General features: G+C 37.2%; 1 protein-coding gene across 3 annotated transcripts in view; it reads left to right on the forward strand.

The window, feature by feature from the left end:
• The first annotated feature begins 876 nt into the window (after window positions 1-876).
• Window positions 877-27,689, forward strand: part of LOC101630357 (aspartyl/asparaginyl beta-hydroxylase) — a 195,362-nt gene continuing 168,549 nt past the window's right edge. Inside the window, exons 1-2 of one of the 3 annotated variants that reach the window (XM_012722985.1) lie at window positions 877-1,314; window positions 26,739-26,888. In XM_012722985.1, coding sequence (XP_012578439.1) covers window positions 1,176-1,314; window positions 26,739-26,888 — 289 coding nt within the window. In that variant the 5' untranslated portion in view covers window positions 877-1,175. Of the gene's footprint in view, window positions 1,315-22,007; window positions 22,302-26,738; window positions 26,889-27,689 lie in introns of those variants that run through there. The other 2 variants (XM_012722984.1, XM_012722986.1) reach the window with 2 other exon arrangements.

The following is a 27,689-nucleotide window of genomic DNA, read 5'->3' on the forward strand; positions in this document are numbered from 1 at the left end:
CTTTCACAAAAAAGGAAAGAAAGATTCACGACCTTCATTGGGCTTCTGTGTATCATTTCAGTAGGCAGTTCCCAGGGGCACATGGTCCTTCTCAGCAGAGGATGTCGATGCTTGGGTGCCAGCGAACGTTGGGTGGCAGGGCTGGAGAAGAGGAATAAAACCAGGTGCCTCAGATGCAGCAAGACCTAGCCACTCTGCTCTTACCCAGTGGAACCACGGTTGGAAATATCAAGAAAATTCGTGACTGTTGGCATTAGCCCATGCAAGGAGATTTCGGATATAAAGTGCCATTTAAAGCAAGAAGATGAACTTTCTCTTTAAATGTACACTTGCACCTATTAACTGAGTCTCTGAAAATATCCATGGCACAAACGAAACAAGTTCTGCTTTAAAACTGAACCGAAATGTCTGGCTTATGCATTGAATTAGCCCTAATTCAAGAGCCATTTCAGAAATGTCTTCATATTAATACTGACAAGAAACAAACTCGTGTCGTAAGGAGCGGGATTGCAGTCTTTGGTGTCTGTATAGAGGGAAGGAAACCAGGAACAAAATTCCCAGCGAAAGGCCAAGAGGCGACATGCTTCCTTGGAAACTGCACACTACTCTGCCGGCCCCGCCCCCGAGCCCCGCCCCGTCCTGATCTTGAAGGATCCTCGAACGCTCGCGAGAGCCCTCTTGGTTTCCACGTTTGCCACGTTCCAAAAGACCGCGACCGACTGGAAAGCCGAAAACAGCTCGCGTTCTCGGGCTTTTGCGTCGCGCCAGAAAGGTTCCAGGTCTGCAGGGGGCGGGGGAGAGTTGCAAGGTTCCGCCCACACTTACAGGCCCTTACGATTGGCTTCTATCTGCCATCACTCAGCCTTCGTGGGCGGAGAGAAGGCGGGGCTCGATCGGGAAGGGGCGTGGCTGAGGGCGGCTGACCGACCGCGCGCTCTCGCCTGGGTAGGGAATCACTGGTTCAGCGCACGAGAGGGCCGGTCGCGCGCAGCCCGCACGCTGGTGAAAGTCTTCCGAGGCGCTGCGGGCGCTGGAGAAACACAAGCACTGTCGTGGGAGCCGCGGTCCGCGTGCGCTACAGCCCTCGCTGTCGTCAGCGGTCCCCGCGACCCTCACGGTCCCAGCGCCCTGAACGAGCCCCCCACCCTTCTCCCGCCCGCCGGGCTTTGCGTGCGATGGCCCCACGCAAGAATAACAAGGGTGGCGGTGGTAACAGCAGTAGCAGTGGCTCCGGCAGCGGCGGCCAGGGCTCGGGCACCAGCGGCAGCAGCAGCAGCAGTAGCAGCAGCAGCAGCAGCCCCGGGACCCGGAGAGGTCAGCGGCGCTCAGGGGCGGGGGACCGGGATCGTGGTCCAGCGCCGGCCCTTGGGGGTGGGGCCGGGCGACTCGCGCCGCGGTTCATCTTCCCAGGTCCCGCGGCGCTTCTCCATCCTCGGCGTTGTTTTATGCCGCTCCTGGAGGAGGCCGCGCCTGGCAGGCCTGGCGGGCAGGTTGGAGGGGCAAGGTGAATGGGACTCAGTGGTCTGGGTTGGTTAGTCTGGGGGGGGGGGCGCCCCTACCCTGCTGATCCCTCACCTGCAGGGCGCATCCATGATGGAGGTTATTGATGGGCATTTGGCTTCCAGTAGAATTGAATGTGGGAGTCAAAAAGCAATTTACCTTTGCCTCGCATAATTTTGGGAGTTTAAAAATAAGCCAAGTCAGAGAAAATAAGTTCTTGCCAAACCAGCAGCTTTAAAGAGCAACATAAATAATTTATGGGAAGGGTGTTGGGAAGGAAATTAGGAGTAAATGGAATGTTTTTAGAAATTAGTTAAAATTTTTTGTCTTTAATATAGCGTTCTTAACACGAGTATGGGTGCAGAATACCATAGAATCCTGTGCATTTTTCTCTGTTACTTCCTTTGTCCTTTCTTAAAAATTCTATTAAGTTCACCTTTCTCCTCCATGTACTTACTCAGCAAAGAGAGAAAACAGATGTTTTAAATCTGTTTTGTCTCATATTTCAGTGTTTCTGGGTTTCTTTTATACTTCCTTTCACTCACATTTAGAATATCGAAACTCAGTACACATGTGTATTACATGAGCTATAAACTTTCCTTTTTAAAATATGTTTTCACTAGCTGAGATTATATATATATATATCAACATTTATTCATATGTATCATGAAAATAGATCAAATAACTAGTCATTCTTTAAAGAACTGTTTTCTTTGTAGCATTTAATACTGTCTGAAATTTCTTTGTTTTCGTGCTGTTGTCTTTTTGACCTACTCTCTTATTTATCCCTATTCTCAGCTCCTAGAATGTTCTTGGCCTTTAATAGTGCTCACTAAATATTTGATTAGTGAATGAATTGATGTAAATTGTGAAAGTGGCTCAGTTATAATCATTGCACATATTACAGTCGAAGAACTAATATTTGAGTTGTAAGTGGAACAAGATACAGGTTGAAGTTCAAAGCAAGCAGGTTATTTCACTTTTGACATAAAACTGTGATCCTTTCTTAGTTGCCTTTAAGTGCTAGTTTGTTACTTAAAACAGGCAGAAGAGTAAACTCTCAAAAAGCCCGACTTCACGTTTTAGTTTCTAAAGGAGATGATCCCTGTACCACTTAAGCATCAGTAGAGAAGCTGATGAGCAAATTTCGCGTTTCAATTTTCAATAGTTTTCTGTAGCTATTTACAAGTGAAGCACATCTTTGCTCCATTTTATTCTTTGCAGTTCATGGATAGAGAGAACTGAAGCATCTCAGGAACTTATTTTATATGATCTGTTATTAGTAAGAATTAGTATCAGGAAAATTTCAACGACAGACCCAATTTTAACAGATGATGTATTTAGGAAATATTTTCACATAAATTGAATGTATTCTGACTTTCATATTCAAGCATTTTAGAGCAAATTTGGTCCATATTTGGACAGAGGAATTCTAAAGTACCTAAAAGCACTTAAGCCCTCATGCTTTACAATGATTTCATACATTGATTCCATAATTTTCATGAAGCAGATGTAGTATGTAAAAGAGAATTGGTACAAGAGAAAAATGGTACTGTATCACCAGTAACCCCACATTTGAAGATTAGGTATTGGAGTTTTTCTTGTCTGTTACATAATGAGTATTCTTTTTTGCAGGCATTTTTCTTTTTTCAGTAAATACTGAGACTTTGACTGTTTGCCAGGTAGAAGCCACTGGAGATGGAACCCAAAGATTCTTTTAGTCCTAAACAGTTACACTGCAGTTTGAAAGTGTGACTCTGTTTATATTGTTTTCTTAGAGCAGGTTATACCTGAAAAATAAAGCAACTTTTGTTGGTCTGTTTGGGGAGGAATTGAGATATAGACATTAATGCCAAAACTATCCCCATCTGCAGGAAAAACCACAGAAGCTGAAGAATTTTAGCAATGCTAATATTGTGAGGCCTATTCCTTTCTCTTCTCTAAATCACCTAGAAAGATATTAAAGCCTGTGTAGTTCTTGGAAACCTAGCAAGTTACCTAAGAAACCAATACTGGAACCCAGGTTTCTGGTATTCATTCATTTTACCATCCTAGTAAACTTGTAGTTTCACTAATTTGTAAGATTTTATGGGATTCTTGGAGTTAGAGTTGCTGATCACTTAAGTTTTCTTCTGCTTCTCTCTGTAGTGTATTATACCTAGTTAACAAGAATATGCTCTTGTGTTAGCAACAATTAAATTTCCTTTGACTAAAGTTGTTTGGAACTACATTTGAAAATCTTAGTTTGAGAAGTACATGGGTTCACATTGTTAAGTTCTTGACGTTTGTGTAGTCTGAAATTGATGTTGAGTGCGGTTGCATTAAGCATGACTATTTCTTAAATTTTATAAGAGGCCCTCCCTGGTGGTGCAGTGGGTTAAAGCACAGCACTAAGAAGGCTAAACTACTTCCGTGTGAGTTCGATCCCCACCTGCCCCGGAGGTGATCCCCAGAGGAGATCCACATAGCGGAAGCAGACCTCTCCTGACCCGCCAGCTGCTCCCCTCAGCTGATCTTCCTGTTCTGCCTCCCCTCTCTGTCTCTGCTGAATCCTCTCGCTGCTCCTGCACCTCTGGGCCTGTACCCCAGTTCTGTATGCATAAATAAATAAACCTTAATTTTTCTCTTTATAAGAGTATATAATAGTGGGGAAGTGACCCAATCTTCTGAAGTGTACAATTTAAGGAAAAGGTGATTATCTCATCTTCTGTTTATCTTGGTGGTCCTTTTGCTGAAAAGTGGTAACTGTATGCTGGAACTTTAGAGATTTATAGAACATGTAGGTTTTTAAAGTAAGCATTTGCTTTTCACTTAACTCTTCAACTTAAACTGGTGTTATAAAATGCCTCATTTCCTACAGAACTCATTTTTACCTTCTTCACTTCACTTTTTAATATGTAAAGAAACATGACTAACTTGGACATATTTAGCTTGCACATAAAAATTGGACTTGCATGGTGAATTGGGGCTAGGGGACTGCCTTCAGATTTAGTGATTTGAAGATCTTGAGTAAGAAGGTTCACGATGTCCCTTTGGGCTTATTTCATAGTGTACCTTGAACAGGGATGCTTAGTGCTTTTGCTTTAGTTGTTCCCATTTGTACTTCATTCATTTTTCTCTGTAACTCTTAATATGCTACAGAGGTGCAAATATCTGCTTATTTTGTCTGTTATGCTGCTCCATTACCCTTCACCAGTAGGTGTCACTGTAGAATACTTTTTCCTCCAATTTGAATCTTCAGATTATATAACACCAATTAGTTTTTAAATTTAATTAGTCCTTTATATACATACTCCAAACTAATGATGGGAAATGCCTAAAAATTCTTTTCTACTACTGATTACTTTTCTGAAAAACAGCAGATGTTGAAAACATTTGTCTCTGGCAGCTTTATTAAGCCTATTATATGTAGAATTAAATGCCTTTGTATATGCTATATAAAACTTACAAATTGCCAGGTCCTTGGGTATTTGGTGTTTATTAATCATTTAGAATCATTTTTTCTTTCTGTCGTCACTCTCTTAGACACTTAATAATTAATAAATAAAACACATTGCTGTTCTCTGACTCCCTTGGATAAAGAAGCCTCGCTGACATTCTTTTTAGCCAGAGACTGTCAGGGTCTGTTGCTTAATCACCATTAGTCATTCTAGGATAAAAGGATAGCATAGCCATGTTACTTCCACAATTACAACTGTTCTAAGATGATCCTGAACACATTTTTAAGAGCCCAAATATGCTAACCTCATTTAAGCTTAGGAAGTGGAAGACCTGTATTTTAGTCTTACTTTAAGATCATTTCTCAGACTGCTGGAAGATGAAAAGTTTTCATTTTCAGCTAATTACCAACAGAGTAACTTAGAAAAAGACTCCTTTGGGCACTCCACCCTATTTTTAGTTAGTATCGGAAGTTTGACCCTGAGCTCTGTGGTCCCAAAAGACTAAAAACTTTTTTTTTCCCCTCCAGAAAGCCAGTGTGGTTTGAAAGAGTCGGATGACCTGGATTCACATCCATTTAGGACTTGTGGTACAAGTCACTCAAAATCTGTAAATCCGGATGTCCTCAAATGGGAACTCTTATTTTCTCTGTTCCTTTCATAATTGTGATAGGTAAAAACTGATTTTATTTGGTGTTGTGATTCTCTGATGTTTTCATGGATATACTACTAATATAATATAATATAGTATATAATATAATATAAAACATAACATAATATAACATAACATAATACAATACAATACAATACAATACAATACAATACAATACAATACAATACAATACAATACAATACAATATAATATAATATATAAGGGTGCAGAGCTAAGCAGACCATAGTATGTTTGACCTTTCTTGATGTTTTATCAAGGAAAATCGTTTTCTGATGTAATCTGACGCATTTGTATTTTCAATAAAATGGCTGTTGTAGAGGTGGTGTTTATCCGGGGGCATAAGTATGCCCATCACTTTCAAGTTGCTAATTTATCCTTTAATTCCTCAGAGGTCTGTACTTTATTTTACTACAGTGTAGGTAAATTTTAACGTTTTGATATATCCCAATGCACAGTTTTAATATTGTGAAGTTATGCAACTTAATTTGTGCCTTGGGTACTTCTGCATCTCCCATGTGGTTTCATTTTACTCCTTAGGAAGATACACATTTTTTTTTTTAAAGATTTATTTATTTGTTCATACAGAACTGGGGTACAGGCCAGAGGCCCAGGGGCGGCGAGAGGCTTCACCAGAGACAGAGTGGGGCGCAGAACAGGCAGATTGATGAAGTACACTGCTGAGGGGAGCAGCGGCGGGTGGGTCAGGAGAGGTCTGCCTCGCCATGTGATCACCTCCGGGGCAGGTGGGAATTGAACTCATGTGGAAGTGGCTTTAGCTTCTCAGTGCTGTGCTTTAACCCGCTGTGCCACCAGGGAGGGCCGAAGAGACACATTTTTTTTTTTTAAAGATTTATTTATTCGTACAGAACTGGGGTATGGGCCAGAGATGTGGAGGGTGAGAGGATTCACCAGAGACAGAGCAGGGAGCAGAACAGGCAGATTGAGAAAGTACACTGCTGAGGGGAGCAGCGGGCGGTTCAGGAGAGGTCTGCCTTGCCATATGGATCTCCTCTGGGTCAGGCGGGGATTCAACTCTTGCGGAAGTGGCTTAAGCTTCTTAGTGCTGTGTTTTAGCCCGCTGCACCACCAGGGAGGGCCCAAAGATACACATTTTTTAAAAATCAACTTCCCTTTGATAACATCTATATGTGCATAGAACCCATCTATTAACACAGTTTACCTCAGTTTTGGGGGAGTGCCTCAGTCATCTATTGGGATGCTTGGACTCAGATATTTTAGTATCTGTAAGTCCGCTTTTGCTCAGTATAACATGCCAAGGTATAAGTCTGTCAGGATAACACATGTATGGTCAGGTGCTACAATTCTGGTCATTGGTACTAGAGGACTGAAGGTTAAGATGTTCATTTCTTCACCATGTATTCTGGACTCCAGTGCTAACATTTTTCTAGCAGTGCTATGAGCTGAGATGATGATTACTTTTTGGTCATTTAAAAAAAAATTAAATTTCATTCTCCTAAAATGAGTTTGCTTCAACCATTTAATTGGTCTTAATATCTGTTTTTTCAGAGTAGAGTCTTGATTTGGCTTATGTTGTTATCTTTTAATGGCAAATTGCTGAGTATAATTTAGTTCTGAGTAGATTGATGCCAATTGTGGACAAATTTGCTGTAGATAAGCTGTTAGACCTAAAAGAAATTTTGTTCTCACTTGGTCAATGAATATTTTAAAGAATTGTTGCATCAAGTCTTTGGAGAATCTGGGATGTTCTCTGGCCTTCCCCCTATGTGTGAGCGCCAAGGGGCTTACCTAGACCTTGTGGCTATCCACTGAGTGTCATCTGTGATAGATACTTTTTGCTCTAACATGGAAGAGGTTAGGAAATTAAGTGGGGCCAGCAGTGGTGGTGGAACACTGTCTAGTTATAACAGTTCCCAGGGGCCCTGAGACTGCAAATCACTGTTGTTGTACATGGAGAAATGCCAGCATTTCTCTCCCACGTGTGTACCTACAGATTTAACCCAATGACTCATTCTGTATGGAAACCAGCAAACCCCAGTCTTCACTTTAACATGAGCGAATATTATTGGACCAAACAATCTTATTCTGTAATAAGTTGGACTTTTGTAAAATGCCTTTTCTTCTTTTTAATATATTTTTGACAGCCTTTTTTGCAGTGACTCACTGCTTCTTTGTTGTTCTAGCCTGTCTTCATCAGTTTCTATTTTTTCTTGATTATGCCACCAGATGTCATAATTTTCCTCCTTATTCTTCACACCCTGCTTTTTGAGTTCACTTTTTCTGTAATACTGAAAATCTTTGGTCTTAGAGTCACATTCACATGTAAATTTCTTTAGGGACAGTTAAAAGTTTTTTCACATGACAATAAAAATCTGTATTGTATATGTTGTTGAATACTAGCATTTAATTTTTCTATACTTGGATGGAAATTCATTTGAATAAGATAGCTATCATAGAGTTTTAGATACTTATAAATCATTTCATGGTTTTTGCTTTTTGGCAGATCTTCTCAAATACAAATATTTCTGCGTCTATTCTTTATAGCAATATCTATTTGAGATACTACACATTAAGACCTTTTAATGCGTGTTTCTATGTACACGGATACCATGAATACTCTTAAACCCCTTATACAGACAAAGAAATAAATAAAACATTACCCAGGTTTTGGCTTCTTCATCTTGTGTGTTGTCCCTTCCCAAATACTATTTTCTTAAAATTTATTTTATTTATTTATGCATACAAGAACTGGTATGTAAGCCAGAGATGCAGGGCGAGATGTGTGTGAGAGGCTTCACCAGAGTCAGAGTTGAGAGCAGAAAAGGTGGATCTACTGAAATACACTGCTGAAGGAAGAAGTGGATGAGTCAGGAGAGGTCTGCTGAGCCGTATGGGTCAGCTCCCTGGCCAGGAACCAAACTTCTGCTGTTGTGGTATGGATTGCTAAACAGTGCCTAGACTCAAGCCCCTGTGCTAACAGGGAGGTTCGATAATGCCATTTTTTTAAGTCTCAAGTAGTTGTATCAGTTTTCATTAGTGCCCACACTAAATAATGCTCCTTTTGTGTTGAAACTATACACCAATAGTAAGGTTTAATATTGCCATTTTTAATGGGTTTTGTGGTTTATTTTTTTTAGTTTTCTGATTCCCCATAAACTGACTAGTTAGAGTAGCTCTTTGTGTTGCCTTTGCTGTGAATAGTATGTTACTATAAACTTGCCTATTTGTCTGTAAGTTTAGCTTTGATTAATAGAATTTCTTTCTGTGTCCGGAACCTTTTATTGATGATGTGTGGTAAAGAACTTCTCACAGCTTATGGTTGTTCATGTCATTTTATGTGGACTAGTCTATTGAACAGAATTCAAAGATTGTGATATATTTATGGAATTTTTCTGTTTCTAGTTACAATTTGTGCTTTTTGAGTTTTATTTAAGACATTTTCCCTAACACAGAAACCATAAGACATTCTGTTATTGTCTTCTTTAATAGCTTAAACTTTGTCTTTGCTTTTTCTTTTCTTAGATCTCTAAACGACTGGGTATAGATTTTATTGTAATATTGTAATACAGTCTAACTCTATATTTTAAAAAAGGAATAATGACAGCTTATGTGCCATTAGCTCAGTTTCTAGACTAATAAGCAGTATTACTTATTGTGCGTGAATGTGTTTTATGCTTCATAGGTACAGGAGCAATACCTCACTCACTGAGTTGCTGCCCATGGCATAGTGAAGTGGGCAAGCACTGCTAAATCGTCTTTTCTACCATCATCCTCACTGTTTTGGATCATTTCCTCATTCATGTCCATACATTTTGAATCTGCTTGTCAAGTAAGCGTCATGAAATCAATTATTTCTGGATTTTGACTGGGACTGGTATTTATAGAATGATTCTGGACAAATGCACATTTGTAATGTCTTCACATATGTGGCCATAAAATAACTACTTATTTTAAAAATCTTTTATTAGTTATTATAATTTTATGCACATCTTTCATTATATTATATGGGAACTTTATTTTTCAACTAACACTTTATTATGAAATTTTTAAAGTATATGACTAAATTCAAAGAATTATCTGTGATCCCACCACCAAAATTTTACATTGCTTAGCATTTCCTATATTTGTTTTATATTCTACCCTGCAATTAATCTTGCTCTTTTATGCATGCTAGTATAAATTAACTGACATCTGTCAGTTAACCTCACTTTAAATATTTATGCATCCTGTCTTTAACTAGAGCTCAACATTTGCTTCTGACTTTCCGCCACTATCCGGTAGTGTTTTCATGATGGAATGATAGAAATCTTAGCATACTGTTTTTGGAGTATTTTTGAATGTCTGTACTTGTGTAACCCAACAGCCTACTAAGAGACAGAGAATATTTTCATCACCTAGCTAATTTTTTCAGATCCCTTCTTTGCTGTGACCTCTGCCAGCACAGGCAACTGTAGTGCTGAGTATTCTCATTATAGATTGCTGTTGTCTGTTTTAGAACTTAATTTTGTAAGAATTTTTTTTTGGTGAGGCTTCTTTGACTCACCACTGAGGTTCACCCATGTTGCACATATAAATACTTTGTTCCTTTTTACTGTCAAGTAGTGCATTGTATGACCATAACATAATGCTTTTACCCTTCCATTTGTGGATATGTGGGCTTTTCCTATTTTGCACTATTATGAAGAAAATTCTATGAATATTGTAACATTGTTGAAGCTTATAAGGTAGTAGGTGTTTTGTTTAGTTTTGTTAAAAAAAAAGTCTGCCAACTCTTTTTCAGAAGGGTTGTACAATGTATTTTATACTCCCACTGACAGTGTGGGGAATGCTAGTTCTACATCTGTACCAACATTTGGTGTTGTCAGTCTACTTAATTTTAGCCATTCTGGCGAGTGTTCAGGATCTTGTCATTGTTGATTAAAATTTCATTTGCCTGATGACTAATGATGTCGTGCACTTTTTCTTGTGCTTATTGACCATGCACATTGCATTATCTAATTTTGTTAAGCATCTGTTTAACTCTTTTGACTATTTTAATGCCCTTTTGAGTTATAACTTTGGTATCTTTTGACACCAGAAGTTTATGTATATTGCAGTATCAATCTGTAGTTTACCTTTATTTTCTTATATTTTTTTTTGAATGGCAAATATTTTTATTGTTGATGTTTATTTTTTACAAAAGACTATTGTTTAAAGAATTGTTTTTGGTTTAAGAAACATTTTCTTGCAGCACAAAACTATTCTATATTTTCTTTCTTTTATTTTTATTTTATTTATTTTTTAAAGATTTATTTATTCATACAGAACTGGGGTACAGGCCAGAGATGCGGAGGGTGAGAGGATTCACCAGAGACAGAGTGGGGTACAGAACAGGCAGATCGATGAAGTACACTGCTGAGGGGAGCAGCGGGCGGGCCAGGAGAGGTCTGCCTCGCCATGTGGATCTCCTCCTGGGCAGGCGGGGATCGAACTCATGCAGAAATGGCTTAAGCTTCTTTGTGCTGTGCTTTAACCCGCTGAGCCATCAGGGAGGGCCTATATTTTCTTTTTTTTAAAGATTTATTTATCTAAGACAGAAAGAAAAGGAAAAATACCGGATGGTTTCACTCATAGCAGGAGTATAACGGAGCAGGCAAGAAAATAATAATGAACAGCTATATATACCAGAGACATTTTATGGGGGTGCAGTGGGAAATGGGATCAGAAATAGTTGTGGGGGGGGGGAATGCACTGGACTATGGTAATGATGACACATGGGAGATTTGGTGATGGGATTACAACTGAGATGAAAAAAGGCACAAAATGATGTAAAAAAAAAGATTTATTTAAAAAAAAGATTTATTTATCTATGCATACAAGAACTGGGACACAGGCCATATATGTGGGGTTGAGGGGATTCACCAGAGAAAGAGTGGGGAGCAGAACAGGCATACTGACAAAAATACTCTGCAGAGGGGTGCAGCAGGTGAGACAGGAGAGGTCTGCTGTGCCATGTGAGTCACCTCCCTGGCTGGGGATTGTTCTCATGTTGAAGTGACTGAAGAGCTTCATATGCTGTGCTTTAGCCCGTTGCACAGCCAGGGAAGGCCCTTGTATTTTTTTCTAGAAGTTTTATGGTTTTAGTCACTATGTACTATTAAAGTTGTAGCTATTTTTTAGATACAAAGACAGTGAAAAGTGAAAACTCTTTCTCCAATAGGCTTGATACTCTAATCTATGAGAAGGTAAGCCACTTAATAATGCTAATTTGGTTGGACTGAGTTGGTGTGTTACCTGCTTTCCTCCTAAATGGTGATGATTAGTACTGGGTAAATTACATTGTCTAAGACTTAACTTAGTCTCTTTGTGAGCAAAACAATGCTTATTTTTGGAACTTTCAGAATTATTTGATTATTTCATGGATTTTAGCTGCTCAGCATACTTAGTTATAAACAGTAAATACACTTGGGGGCCTGCAGTGCCTGATGCAGTGATTAGTGACTCATATGGAGGTACAGTAGATTTATATGCCCAACATAGCCCAATGTTTTAATTATACTTTTGTTCTCTTAGATCATAAAGGTAGGTCATTTTAAAGGTAAAATTAATGTATGTGAATGTGCAAAGTTCATTGTGTTTATTTTTTTTCTTGTATTTGTGTTAAGTCCATAAGCTAAATTTTGCAATTCTCTTGTGATCAGTCAGACATTTAAGATGGATGAATAAAGACAGAGTAACACTGTTCACTTGCTTAAGTAAGTACTGATTTGCTATCAATCACATACATTCAAGATCTTCCCCCCTCAACTTACCTCTCAACAATAACATGTAGTCTTTCTGTGTATTTTTAGTTGATGTTTACCCATGGTTTCAGCTCTATCTATTTAATCTTTAACTCCCTGAGTTAAATACTTTACTATTTCCCATTGTATAGAAACCAAAGCCATCTTCGAAGAATTCAGTCTTTTCTTGTGGGAATTGACTTCTGAGTTGTTAAGCATTAAATTATCTCCCTAGTGGGGACAGTGCTGGGATCAAGGATCGCCAAAAAAATGAGTATAGTTGAGAATTTGTAGAGAGATTGCTCTAATTTGGATCTGAAAGCTCTCAACAACTGAGCTGGTGAAGCCTATCTTTAATTGTAGTTCAGTGAGCTCCCCAATTTCTTCTTTACCTAAGGTGGTGGGCGAGTAAAGATGAGACAGTATTCGAATTTAAAAATTGGTATTCACAGCTAACAAGGACTTTTGGACCTATAAGAGAAAATGAAAGTCTGGGAAAGAATTTGTGGACCTCATGAGGATCAGTTCCTTGATGGACCCCACCTTCGCAGGGCCTTGAATCCTCTCATGTCTTCTCCCTGAGAACTTTTCTCCATCCCCTCCATAGAATATACTCCTTTCTTTAATTTTCCTCATTTAATGGGACATTCTCCCTCTAACATCCTCCCCCCCACTGTCAACCCCACCCCCACACACACACTTGCAAACCCTTCTTCTTTGGATAGTCTACCCAGCTAAATATTACAGATGTGTGGTGGAGGTTTCTTCTGTCCTTCAGAGCTATCCAGCTTGAATCAGTAGAGATGATCTTAGTCTATATTCACTGATTTTTTGTTCCTATACTTTATCTGCCTCATTTCCCCAGAGGTATTTCCTTGTATTTATTCTAATTTCATATGACACTCACTCTGTAGCTTTGCCTGCTATCTCTTGCTGGCTCTGTAGTGCTCCTGACTTTTATAGACTGCAGTAATAACAGTAGGGACCAAAGGGAAATGTAACTCCCATTTGGAGTGCTGACTGTGGCTTTCCTCAGCATCTGCAGTTAAAGTTTTCCAATTGGGAAGATGTTTAAGCAGCAGTCGGCATTTTATTTTGTTCTGCATTTTTTGAAACTACAAAAGCCTTACTTTGCAAAACTCTGATTCCAGCCCCCTCCCACTTTATTTTTAAATATGACTAAAAAAGGCTAAAATTATTTATATAAATACCTAAGCATTGCTAAATTTTTCTTCCCTTTTTTTGGGGGGAGGGCAGTTTTAGCTTTTGAAATTCTTTTGTAAGAATTGTATTTATTCCTTCCCTTCAGACTCAAATTTGTCTCTTGATTAAAAATATAAACTGATATGACCAATGCTTATACTTATAAAAGAGAATTCTGAACACATTGTACCTTAGAATGCTATAATTTTCAAATTCACGATTGTTTTCTTTCATGTTGTCCCATATACCCTTTTATGCTAATAAAGAACTTACCAAGGAGAAATTTTATTTTATCTTTGTTTTTCCTTTTCATGGGAATATAAGCTGAGTGGTTTCTCTTGTTAATTGATATAGCACAGGAGGAGGAATTTCAAGGGTATTTTTTGAATGAGTGAATGTTTAGATGCATGAAGAAAATGTGGAAGAAATTTAAAATTTGCCAATCCATGACTTTTATTATTTTGTGTCTTTAAATGTGTATTAACTTACAGAGCTTCTTGAAGACCCCTTATTTTTGCTGATCTGAATGATATGTTGATCTGTTCTCTTTAGAGCAATATTTTAGTGTAAGCTGGTATTTAAAGTGTTCCAGTGGCTATGGGGGAGACCCACCAAGTCAGAAGACTAGCATTTGTAAAACAGACCTATGCCTGAACATTAGCTTCCCTGTTGATTACAGAAAATTGGAGACTTTAGCTTTTTTAGTTCCTCAGGTTTTGGTGGGTTTTACTCCTGGGAACTTTCCAAAGCAGACTACTGTGTTCTGGAACACAGCCAAGAGACCAGCATTTGAACTTACTGGCTGTAGTCCAGTCTGTCAGCACAACACAGAGGGTACTTGGCGTCTTTCACTTATGGTGACCTCAGCCAGGAGAAGTGAGTGCTTTGGGTGAGGCTGGAGCTGAGGGAGGGTGTGTGGAGGGAGCTTAGGGCAACATGAGTCAGTGAAGAGTAGAGTTAGGGTTTGTTCTAAATGTAGTAAGTAAGATTGATCATCACTTGGTTTTGAATTAGGGCGGGATTAGGATGAAAAGAACAGACTTGGTGTGTGGGGTGGGACAGTGTAGTCCATGAAGCTGCCCCGTGGGGTTCCAGCTGGGCCTGCTCTGGCCTTTCTTGTACCTCAGCCAGTCCCCTGCTGTGTGTTTTTTGGTTTTGTTTTAAAAAATATACTCGTGGATATTGAGTTGTTTCACCATTTAGTGGAGACAAAAGCCATTAGATTTTTGTGGCAGTAACATGCAAATTGTCCATGTAATGAGTACTTCCTGTGTTCTAGGTCGTGTGCTCAGTGGGGAGAGCACATGCCTGGAAAATTTAGTACCATCTTCTAACAAAGTGACTGTTGTATGGATTGCAGAGCAGCAAATACTGTTGAATGAGTGAATGAGTGATGGAGAAAAGGGGAAAGAAAGACTAAGAGGAAAATGAACTGAGACTTTTGAAATCTTGATATTATAGCATCACTAAAGCTTTCTAGGTAATCTTTGGGAAATCATGAAAATTAGAAGAGATGATGAAAAAAGGCAGTCAAGGGAGAAATGATCTTTTTTACTAGAGGAAAGAAAAGGTAAGATTCAAGGCAACTATAAACGGATTTGACAATTCTAGGCATGATCTAGAATAAAAATTATTTTTGAGTGCCTAGCAAAGAAGATGGAACACTAAGGGACACTTCAGATTTACTAAGTGCAGGTAATTTAAAAACAAAAGCTAATTTTGCATTTCATTAAGATTTTCAGGTTAAGTGATTGTCCAGGGGACAATTTTGTTACGTTTTCTTGACTGCATCAAGGTATTTAATCCTATCTCTGAAAATCCCCCCAGTGACTAAGATGGAAAGTGTCGCTCATATGATAAAGTTTGAATCATAGCTGCCCGTGGAACTAGAAAGGTGAAGAGTAAAAAAAGAGAACTGGGCTCTCCCCGGTAGTTCAGTGGGTTAAAGCAATGCATTATGAAGCTCTCGGAAGCCACTGCAGCACAAATTCGATTCCCTGCTAGGGAGAATTGCATGAGGCAGAGCTCCCCTGTCTTTCCTGCTGTTCCCCTTAGCAGTGTATTTCAGTACTTCTGATTGTTCTGCTCCCCACTTTGTCTCTGGTGAATCCTCTCACCCACCACACCTCTGGCCTGTACCCCAGTTCTGTAAGCATAAATAAATAAATAATTAAAGAGAGAGAGAGAGAGAGAAAGAGAGAGAGAACTGCAGTATACAAGAGGAAATTGCTGAGTAAACAAATTGGAAAAATAGGAGCCTTCTCCTCAGAGTGAATGCTTGTATTCTGTGCATTATGTACGTGATAGAACTAATCCTTTGGAAGAAATGAGTTCTCTAGTTGGGAGGGGGGTGTTTAAGTAGATTTTACTCAATGTCTGAATACTTTCTTTTCTTACTCTTATAGTACGATTTAATATTTGGTTTAGAATGTTACAGCATGTCCATATTTGCTTTGATGACTGTATGTAGATGAAAAATTTTTGTTTTAAAGAACTGTACTTTTGGTGTCTCCTGATACCCTGCAGTTCTGCCAGGTATTCATTTTATAGGGCAGGGAGAGAGGCTCTGCTGAACCCCTAAACCTGCCTGCTCTAAATAGGTTCTGCCATCCGCCACATCAAGACAAAACATGTAAGACTTTAATGAAAAGGAACTTTAATACAGTGAGCATACAATACGAAAGACAAAGAATATAATTTCTAAACCAAACACCTGAAGTTACCCATCCCCTCGTGGGCAAAGTCAACCTAGAAGGGGTTGGTTCAAAGAAAGACCTGAAAGCCCGCCATAAGCCTAAAACACCTTGTGGCGGGGACCCATAGAAAAGGGTCAGAAATGTCCAGACAGGAAAAGAGCACAATCAAAATCAATATAAACACTGGCATAGTTAATCTCCCCACAGGTCTCTCACCCACATCGCTTTCAACCAGTCCAGGGCCAAGAAATGAACACGGTATCTTCACATGCTCCCTGCTCCATGTGGCTTCCTCAGGTCTCCTTCTGGCTCTCCATCCTGCTTCCTTCTTCGCAGATTCCTTCTCTTTCTCCTTTTCTCTCCTCAGTTACACCTTCTGGGAGGGGTAGGGAACCTGGAACTTCCCCTTTTCCTAGGGACCACACTGTTACATTCATAGTAGGACTATAGAATCCTGCAGAGTTATTTCAAAAAGAATGAAGATGTAAAGGTGATTTAGGTTGGGTTGATGACAGGATGCATGTTTGTAAGAATGCAAGAGTGAGTGTTGGTTATAGAATTGAATGGAGGGGAGCAATCACTAGGAATGAAGAAATGAGGGAATGAGCCTGTCATCTTGGGCATCTAGACCTGAAATACCACATTATTACTGGAATGGAGATGTAGGAGACTTTCTTGGAGTGGGCTGTGGCATTGATTAGGCAGGGTGAAGGGTGATATAGTGGAGGAATGCACTCAGAAGAATAGGGTACTGTTTTTCTTTTTTAATTTAAAAATAATTAACAATTACCTTAGTTTCAGATGCAAAACTTAAAGATTCACTGTTTGGATATATTGTGAAATTATCACAGTAATGCATCACAATACATAATTATACTTTATTTTCTTGTGATGAAAATGTCTAAGATTTATTTTCTTAGCAGCTTTTAAATATATAATATGGTATTATAAGCTACAGTCATCATGACAATAGCCCTATAATTTGGAATTGGAGAATGTGAAACCCCTGGCTTTGTTCTTTTCCTCAATATTACTTTTGTTATTTAAGTTCTTTTGTGGTTTCATACAGAATTCAGGACTGTTCTTTCTGTCAGTAAGGCCATTGAAATTTTGGTAGTACTTGCTTTGACTCCGTAGGTTACTTTCGATAGTATGGATGTTTTAATATTAATCTTCTATTCCATAAGCATGGAATATCTTTTCATTTCATGTGTCATCATTGATTGCTTTCATCAGTGTCTTATAGTTTTCACTGTATAGTCGTTGTGTTACCTCCTTGATTAAATGTATTCCTATTTTACTCCTTTTGGGGCCATTGTGAGTAAAATTACTTTCTTAGTTTCTCTTTTTGATAGTTTTTTTTCCTAATTTATATGTAAACAACAGATTTTTGCATATTTTGTATCATTTAGTTTTACTGAATTTGTTTGTTATAACTTCTGTTTTTTGGTGAAATCTAGGGTTTTTATATCTGTGTATAAATATATACAGAATGTCTTGTCATTCTGCAAATAGTGATAGTTTTGCTTCTTTCTTTCCAATTTGGATGCCCTTTTCTTTTTGTCTTATTGCTGTGGTTAGGATTTCAATACTATATTGAACACAGTTAGCAAGAGTGGGCATCCTTATTGTGTTAATAATTTTAGAAAAAAAATCTTTTCAGCCTTTCATCATTGAGTATTTTAACTGGAGACATGCTGTATATGACTTATGTGATGTTGAGCTATCTTCTCTCAGTATCTACTGTTTTGATTTTTTTTTTAATAATAATAAATGGATTTTGGAGTTTGTTAAATAGTTTTTCTACAGCTATTGTGAGGATCATATAATTTTTATTCTTCACTTTGAGAATGTGGTATATCACTTTGATTTGTGGATGTTTCGTGAATCTTGTATCCCTGGCATCAAACCCACTTAATCACAGTGTATGATTTTTTAAATGTATTGTTGAATTTAATTCAATAGAATTTTGGTTAGGATATTTGCATCTATGTACATCAGTGATTTAGTTTGTGAGTTTCTCCTCTGATGGTAGTGTGCTTGTCTGCATTTGGTATCAGGATAATGCTGGCCTTGTGAATTGAATTTTGATGTGCTCCTTCTCTTTGTGTGTGTGTGGGGGGGAGGGCGATTTTGAGGAAGAATTGAATGTATCTTACTTGAATGGTAGAATTCTTCAGTGAAACTTCATGTTAGACTTTTGTTTGTTAGGAGGATTTTGACTATTGATTCAATCTCCTTAGTGGGAGTGATCTGTTCAGATTTTTGATTTATCATTCAAATTTGGTAGATTTTATGCATCTGAGAATTTCTTCCAGGTTGTCCAGTTTGTTGCTGTATAATTAATTGCTTATAGTGGTCTTTAATGACCTTGTATTCCTGTGGTGTGCGTTTGAATGGCTCCTTTTCTGAATTTGAGTTATCTCTCTTTTTTTCCTTGGTGAGTGTAGCTAAAGATGTGTCAGTTTTGTTTATCTTTTCAAAGGGCCAGCTCCACATCTCACTGATCTTTTTTTATTTTCTTTTTAGTTTTTATTTCATTTATTCCTACTCTAATTTTTAGTGCCTACAGCTAACGTTGGGCTTTTCCTTTTTCTAGTTCCTTAAGGTGCAAAGTTAGGTTGTTTATTTGAACTTTTTATTATTGCCTAAGGTAGATTTTTTTTTTCTTTCCATAACTAAAACTTCATTTTAGAAACTTTCAGGTTATCCTGTAAGTTTTGGTATGCTTTGTTTCTGTATTTCACTAGTGAGGTTATTTTTTTGTTTCTTTTAATTTCTTCTTTGACCCAATGATTACTCAGTAGTATGTTGTTTAACCTCCTCATATTTGTGAATTTTTTAGTTTTCTTCTTGTAATTGATTTCTGATGTTTAATTTCATACAGTTGTGGTCAGAAAGGGTGTTTGATATGATTTCTTTTTTTATTTATAAAGATTTATTTATTTATGAATACAAGAACTGGGGTACAAGCCACAGGTGTGGGGGATGAGAGGATTCACCAGACAGAGTGAGGAGCAGAACAGGCAGATTGATTAAAATACACTGCTGAGGGGAGCAGCGGGCAGGTCAGGAGAGGTCTGCTGCACCATGTGGGTCAGCTCCCTGGCTAGCTTGGAATCGAACTGGTGCTATAGTGGCTGTGGATCACTTTATAGTGCTGTGCTGTGTGCTGTGTGCTGTGTGCCTGTAGGCCACCAAGAAGAGCCCTGTTTGATATGATTTCACTCTTAAGTTTACTAAGACTTATTTTGTGGGCTAATATGTTCTGTCTTGAGAATATTTTGTATGTGTTTGAGGACAATGTTTATTCTGTTGTTTGGGGATTTTATTTTTCAAGGAGGTAATAAATGGATGGTCTGAAAATTGGTAAAAGCAAGAGCTCCTTTCCTTCTCTTCCAGACCCTAAGAATTAAGTATGACTAGGATAGTTGTGCAGTGATTCTTTTTATTTGATTCCCTAGATCTGTAGCTTCAAATTACCTGGGTACTTGTTAGAAATGCAAATTCTTGGTCTCCACTCTAGATCTGTTCTGGGAGTGGACCCTGCTATCTGTTTTGACAAGCCTGTTAGGTGATTCTGATGTACTCTAAGTTTGAGAATGCTGCTTTAAGCAATAGCTGACTGGGTAAGGGCAGAGATATATTCTGTGCTGACCCATGAGAGATTTGATGGATTTTCACCTTGTAGAGTTTGGAGGAAGGTAGATCAGTGAATCTATGTCTGACCAGTGGTATCAGAATATTAATAGTTGTCTCAGCGCAGGTGTTACAGGTTTGGTCTTTGCTTGAACATAGGTGTTGCTGTTAGTCTGAGCAGTTATTACAAGGAACGGTCAATTTAATATTGACCATTTAATATTGATCCATTTGTCTTTCATATGTTTTTTAAAAACTTATTTCCTATATGCAAATTAACACAGTATTAAACTTTGCAGAGATATTCCCCTCAGGAAAATGAGTTGTTATTTTAAACTATAGTTATTTGGAATTAAAATTTTATTTTTTTGTTAAGAAATGTTGGGATAGCTTAAATGTTATTTCAGAGAGGGTTACCCTGGCCACCTTCCCTAGAATACCAGGTGTACTTCTGTTACTGTGAAATTGAGAACGGGACACAGTGAAGTAACTATAAAACTTTTTTGTGAAATACAAAGGAAAGGGTTAACTATAGGATGTATAAAGATATTTGATTAAGATTTGCTGAGGAGGAGTAATTGGAGCAGTGTTGAAGAAGCCTCTGGGGTGAGATGTACACAAATTTAACAGTCGTGATTGTCTTGGTTTACTATTTGATCACAGACCTGTAACTCAGAATGCAGCTGGCCTTGAACAGCTCCATAAATGGAGAGAAGAATACTTCGACGCTTTGGAATAGTTGAGGGCTGGCTAGGTTCCTAAAAAGAACTGAATTGGAGATGAGGAAACTTAACTACAAAAATGAGTTGTGTTGATGACTTGAACAAATCTTTGCATGCTTGATTTATGCCAAAGCAGGTTTTATAGGCAAGGAAATAGAGCTCTGGAAATTTGATTACTTTCCCCATATCAAAATTAAAAAAGAAGCTGGGAGTTGAATCCAGGTCTCAAAAGTCAGAAATGGATTGCCTGCCGTGTGTGTGTAGTGGCTGATTTCCAGTAGTTTTGAGAAGAATCTCTGACACTGTCATTCTTTCTCAAAAAAGAAAAAACAGGAAGAAAAACAAAAGAATTACATGATTTGTAGGGTGGTACATACATCATTTTAAACTCTTGCCAACAAAGGATTCATAATCACTTAACATTTTAGCAAGCTTTATCTTGAATGGGATAGTACCTTGAGGAAATAAATTTTGGAGTGGGGGACTAACTCTTGGTCACAAGACATCAAATACTTAGTTTGCTCCAAAATATTGCTCACTTTATCCCAGCTCTAATCTGTTGAATATTAGTACAGCAGGTTGCTTACTCCTTTTTATAATATTTAATGTTTAATGTGCCTATGAAGTGTTACATTTGCCTGAAAAAGAGTTGCTTTTAAACTCCTGAAAGGCTGCTTCACTCTGAATACTATATGTGTTAAATTAATACAGCAGATTAATCAGAGTTTTGATGAATGCTGCTCATTTTAAATCTGTGAACAAATTGTACAAAAATTGGGGTAATTTTATGTCTTAGTACAGGATACTTGGAGATGGGGTTGAGCAAAGTAGGAAAAAACAAGAACACAGCTGTATCTTCCCCCTCTAGTTTCCTGAGATAGTGCTCTCTGTGCTCACTAGGGAGTCCCCTCCTTTCCAGCCTTACTTCTGTTCCTCTTCTCCTCTGGTTTCCCGCTCTTCCTTCCCATCATCTTTCTTTCCCATCATCTTTCCTCCCCAGTCTTCTTTCCCTCCTCTAGTGAGACATTTTTGTTATTGTTGGTTTACTTTTTCTGTTGGAGTTGGGTTGGTAATGCCTCTTTATGAGAACCTAGAACAATAATTAATTTGCCATTTAGGGTTCTGTTTCATTCAACCAAACCAAGTAATGATCTTTTCATGGAGGCATGTGATTAGATTCTGAAGGACCAAATCAAGCCGTTTCTGGGCATGGGGCCACATTTTATAGCAAGACTTGTTTCATATCTGAATGATTTGGTACTTAGGCTAAACCATTGAAGACCGATTCCAAGAAAATAGAACTGGCAGCACAATTTGTTCTGCTTCTTTTTTTTTTTCTGTTTCAGAATCTAATGTGCTTGATTTTGAGAGTAGATGGGGTTGGAGCTGGAAGATCAGACTGAGAAAGGAATCCATGAGTGGGAGAAAGGCTGTTGGATTGTTAGGAGTGCATTCAGCCTGAGTGATTAGCAGTTTTTGGCCTTGGGGAAAAGGCCCCTAAAAATAACTGCTGAGCAGAGTTTGCAGTCAGGTCCTATTTCAGATCTAGAGACTTGCCGGAGAGCAGTAGCCAAAGTAACACTCCAGTACGGAAGGGCACGCAGAATGCCTGATATCTGCTGAGAGGGCCTGGGCTTCTTTTTTCTTCAACATATATTATACATGGAGTGAAGAAATCAAAATGGTTGAAGGTAGAATTATACTCTTATTGTGTGGGTTAAAAGTGGGTGAGGCACTAGCTGATCAATTTTAGCTTATGTTTGGTTGTGGTCTTATAAAATAGTTTTGCCTAAGTGCTTTGACTCCATCTTCTGCACTTTCTATTTTGAATTCCTGGAGGCATCTACTTTTCACAGTATTATTATTCATGGACTAATCTGTTTCTAATTGAAATGTTTTAATGTCTGAGCTTAGAGTATCTTTTAGTATATTGTACTACTAGACACCATATTTTACAAATTTTCAGAAAATGTACAAGAAATCTCCCTTAATCTTTAAGTAAATCTTAAAGGAATTTTATGGATTCAGATACCACGTAAAATTATAGGAAGTTTAATGGATAGATATAATTCTGTCTTGCATAAATGAGCACACTTAATTGGTTCAAGCAAAGACTTGAAACTGACCTAATTTTTGTGAAGCATGTGATAAAGGTGCCAGACACTAGACTTTGTTTTTGAAATTGAAACTTTTTAATGCTCTTGATGATGTGTTGAACTTAGTTTTGTATATGTTTGTTTTTGCTTTACTTTATACATTAAGATTGTCTTTTCATTTAATTGAAAACAAGTTGCATTGACTCATTGTGTAGAATACTTGTTTAAAAAAGAACAAATAGTAGGTGTATTAAATAGTGCCCAGCTCTGAGCTCCTGAGCAGCCACAGCAGGGATTCTATTATTAGTATGGGAATATGAGTCTCTCTGCGTTCAACACTGTGTTGAGTAATTGGTTGGAATGGGTCACTTGACTATTCTGATCAAGTGCTCCACGTGGCCAAGAAAAAAAATGAGGCATGCATCTGCTTTTAGTGCTTGTAGAAGACATTTCTCCCCTGCATAGATCCCATTTCTCCAAGAGAGATAAAATCAACTCCTTCTGACCTACTTTCAATAATACTTGGTTACTAAGGGTTACACCTAGTTGTGTAAAAAAAAAAAATCAATTTGATGAATTGTGGAGCGTTTATGTATCAACTGTCAATAAAACTGCCAGCATGATGCCAACTAAAACAACTTCATGGTTGATTTGTAACTCAGGGGTAGCCCACGCAGGTCATCTGACTGCCATTCAGGTGCTGTATGCATTTTCCCTTTTCCCTTTCCTCAGCTAAATAAATTACCTGTGGTCCCTAGCCCAGTCTTCATTTTGGAGAGAAGCACATTCCATTTCTTACCACGGTAATTTTCTGTATTTGGTGGCATGCAAGAACAACGTTGTCTGATTTGGAGGTCATACACTTTTGATGGGTCAGTGGAAAAAGCGAGTGACACAGTTCTTGCCATTTTCTTTTTTTGCCTTAATCAAATTTTATTGATGTGCTTATTCCTTTAGGAACCTGATTTTGGAAGTATAGCTTCCCACGTCCCTCAGCTCACAGATTGCTGCGCTTGCCCACCACCAGAATTCCAGTGCTGGCACTCTGTCATATGGCCGCCTGCACCATACTAGGTCCCCTCTGGTAGCCATCATAGCTTTTTTGCAGTTTGAGAGTTATTTTTGCCAGGTTTTTTTTTTTTTCTTTCCCCCATATGCTTAACCCTGTTTAAGAAGCTCTCTCTTAATAATCTCTGGGATCTAGTGGTTAAGTATGGAGTCAGAAGTATCTGGATTTATTCTGATCTTAATAAATAAGGACAACTCCTAGATTCTTTCAGAATATCTTTGGAACAAAGTACTGTTTTGCTAATGGAGTTTTAAACCCTTTTGGAGTATTTCCTCTCTTATTATGTTCTTTTTGAGATTAATTGGCCAGATACTTATTTGCCCTTGGGGAGCAGACATACCAAATTTATGCAAGTGACATTTCAAAAGTATTATTTGGTGTTGATAAGAAAAGTTCTCCTAATAAAGATGTCTTAGAGAAGACTTCTTTCTGTAATTTACTGTTTTGTTCCCTTATGGAATTAGTAACTATTAGCAGTAATAAGATTGGTATATTTGTGTAGCAAACTGTTTATTTGACATTATAAAGGGATGGAGAAAATGTTAATAATTTAATATTCTAACATTTACTTTTTTTTTGATATTTACCTTTTTAAATGATAAGTATTTTAATAAAATATTTTGACTAAAAATCTTCCTAAGATTATTATACTTTTTTTTTGCATTTTCTAACAGATTAAAATAATATTTCAGTGACTGATTCAATATGAATAGCACTCATTGCTTTGTACTAGAGCTTATTTTAAGGACTGGTCAGGGTTTGCCTACAAGCATCAACCATAAATGGCCGCTTACCACAACTCTTGCTGCCCTATGCTATTGCCTTTTATAGACCTTCCAACAGCATTTCTTGCTTTAAATCATTTGTGTTAGACTGTGTTTGAAATCTGTTCTTTAGTTTGGTGCAGTGAGTAAGGAAATTTGATTGCAGTTGTTAGAATCAAGTCTAAAATAAATGTGAATAGATTTTAGGTAAAGGTGTAGTCTTTATTTGTTTGGCTTTCTCCTTTCCTCCTAATCTCTTGCCTCCATTTTCATATGTTGTTATCTACATTTGATGTTTGAGATTAGTAATTTAGGTGAGTATTAGTAAATTAATGTGGATGGATGATTCTTTCCTTTTGAGGATCTCAGGATTTCCCCCCTCTACTTTAAGAAAGAGAAAAATGGACAAAGCATTGAACTATGAATCTGAATTATTTTGTTTTGTTAACTCTTTCAATGTAAACTTATTCTAAATAGAATCATTGTGATTTCATGTTGAAAGATGTTCAATGTCCAAGAAAAGATAAGAACTCAGTTTTCCTGCAGTTTTATTTCTTATTTTAAATATATTTTTTAAATATGATTCTTAGAGGCTGCCTAAGTACTAGCCCAGGAAGAAAAATTCTTTGTCATTAGCTACTATGTTCTGTATTTGGAAGTAAATGGGTATTTTTGAATGCATTATTTTTACTATAATTGGTGGTTATACAAGTAGTAATACAAATTTATACAGTAGTGTGATTTTAGGCCCAGAATGTTTATTTTTAAGTATATAAATTATATCTTATATAACTAACTCTTTGGAGACATTCAGTGGAACACATTAGAAACAAATTGGACAACTGTATGTTATTTGCTTAGGATCCTTTCATGAATTTACCATATGAATTTTTTTTTCCATTTTGATAGGGCCATTAATATCTTTAGAACATTAGAAAAGGGGAATTAACTTTCTCATTAAAACTAAATATAAAACTGTGATGACTGGTAATCATAATCAGTAATTGTAACAGTTTTAGCAATCTAAATATATTGTGTGTGTATATATTTATATATATATATAAGAATTATAAATATGGATAAATATGTGTATTTTTGTATATATTCCCCCCTCCTCAGGATGATTTGATTTTATAGCCTCCTTTTTTTGTGCATCTTTTGCATAAGAATAATCCCTTTCAATATTTTTTGGTGGTGGTTGTTCCAGATATATTAAAATCAAATATTAATATATATGCTCACATCATGTAATTAGTACTTTACTTAGTAGTCAGAAAGCAGGTTTGGAATTACATAATTTTGCTCACTCATGGATCAAGAAACACTGGACCATAAAGTCAGTGTTTACTTCCTAAAATACCCAACCTGTGCTTGTGAATTTGGGTGAATCATTTAATCTTTTCTTTAAAAGAAGTAATATTAATAATATCAATGTGGTATGTGGCACATTGGGTGGACAGCAGTTTAGAAAGCAATTTTTTTTTTTTTCCCTGACTGAGACCAATTGAGACTGAGCAGGACTGAATTGCTGCACTGTTTTACTTCTCTTCTTCCCTGACCTCTTATTTTCTATAGTTTATTCTTTCTCTGCCTAAGAATATGGAGTGGGCTTTTTGGGAGATATTTTCTTCTGTGGCATTTAAAAGAGTTTTTCAGATTCTACAAAAACTAAATGAGAAAGAAAAGTATTTGTCTACATTTCTTTATAGCTTCATTAAGTTGTTGCTGTGTTCTAAACTTTGAAGGAAGTAATGCTTAAGTAGTTTGGATGAAGAACTTAACTTGAAGGAATACATATTTATCTATATTGTATATCTGTACAAATTATATATAAATTTAAAAAATCATTAACCCATCAGTAGTTTCAATATGTAATGTTATTACATATCAGGCACAATATATAGTATATATAACACATGTTAATATGTAGTATACATGTATATATTGTATATCAGACTTAAAAAATAACCCTTCAGTAGTTTCATCACATTATATAAATACTGTTGAGCCTAAGCAGAATCTTAATCTTTTTTCATGATCTTTATTTTGTGTAATATTATTGTCAGAATATAAGTGAACTTTTCTGAATAATCTAGCATTATAAATATTATTAAGTTAATTACTGAAGAAATAACTCAACAAGTATTCAATACAGCATTTTCTTTATATAAAAGCATTATATGTTTTATTTTTAAACAGAGCCAAAGCATGGAGGACACAAGAATGGGAGGAAAGGAGGCCTTTCTGGAAGCTCATTCTTCACATGGTTTATGGTCATTGCATTGCTGGGAGTCTGGACATCGGTAGCTGTTGTTTGGTTTGACCTTGTTGATTATGAGGAAGTTTTAGGTAAGAATATTGGTATAATTTCTCATGTGCATATGTAAGAGGGTGAGTAATAGCCCTTAGTAATTCAAAGGTTTTATCATCATCTTCTTAGTGCTACTGATTTTTGTAGTATTTCAGTGGTTCTCAATAGGGTGGGAATAAAAAGGGTTGTTGAGGACTATGGAGTAGGGACTTCCAGTTTCTTTTAATATGACCTGCAATAAAAAAAAGCTTTATACCATATGTATATCACATAGAGAAATCTAAATAAATATGACTCATCTCACTTCATGCAATACTCTATGATTTCTATTGCCTTTGTTATATGAATTCTAAATTATCACGAGCTATTGAGATTATTTAGAGAATCAGTGAATCATAAACACATTATTCAGAAGACTCTGTCTTAAAGTGTTTTCAAGTCATGTCCTCCCATATCTTTGTGGGAATAAGTGTGTGTGTCTGTGTGCTCCTCCAAGGAACTTGCTGTGGTACTTCTGATAGTTGTCCTTTATATTTATTTTTCATTTTCTCTCTTTATAATCATTCTAATTTTTCATGATCTTTTGCATTAATGTTTTTTTTACCATTTGAGTCACACATTTTTTTTCTACCTCCCCAAAAATCTTTTTAAAAAGTTGATGTAGAATTCAATATTGTAAATATTTGAAAATGTACAATAAAGTGTTTTTCAGTATGCTCATTTACACTGTGCTCATTATTCAATTCTAGAATATGTCCATCACTCTCCCACTGCCCCCATGCCATATTTTCCCCCTTTACCTTTTTTAGTAAGTGCTAATATATTAACTTTGTTTATGG

The sequence above is a fragment of the Condylura cristata genome, unplaced genomic scaffold (assembly GCF_000260355.1).
Source record: "Condylura cristata isolate star-nosed mole 26May11 unplaced genomic scaffold, ConCri1.0 scaffold00009, whole genome shotgun sequence".
Classification (NCBI taxonomy): Eukaryota; Metazoa; Chordata; class Mammalia; order Eulipotyphla; family Talpidae; genus Condylura; species Condylura cristata.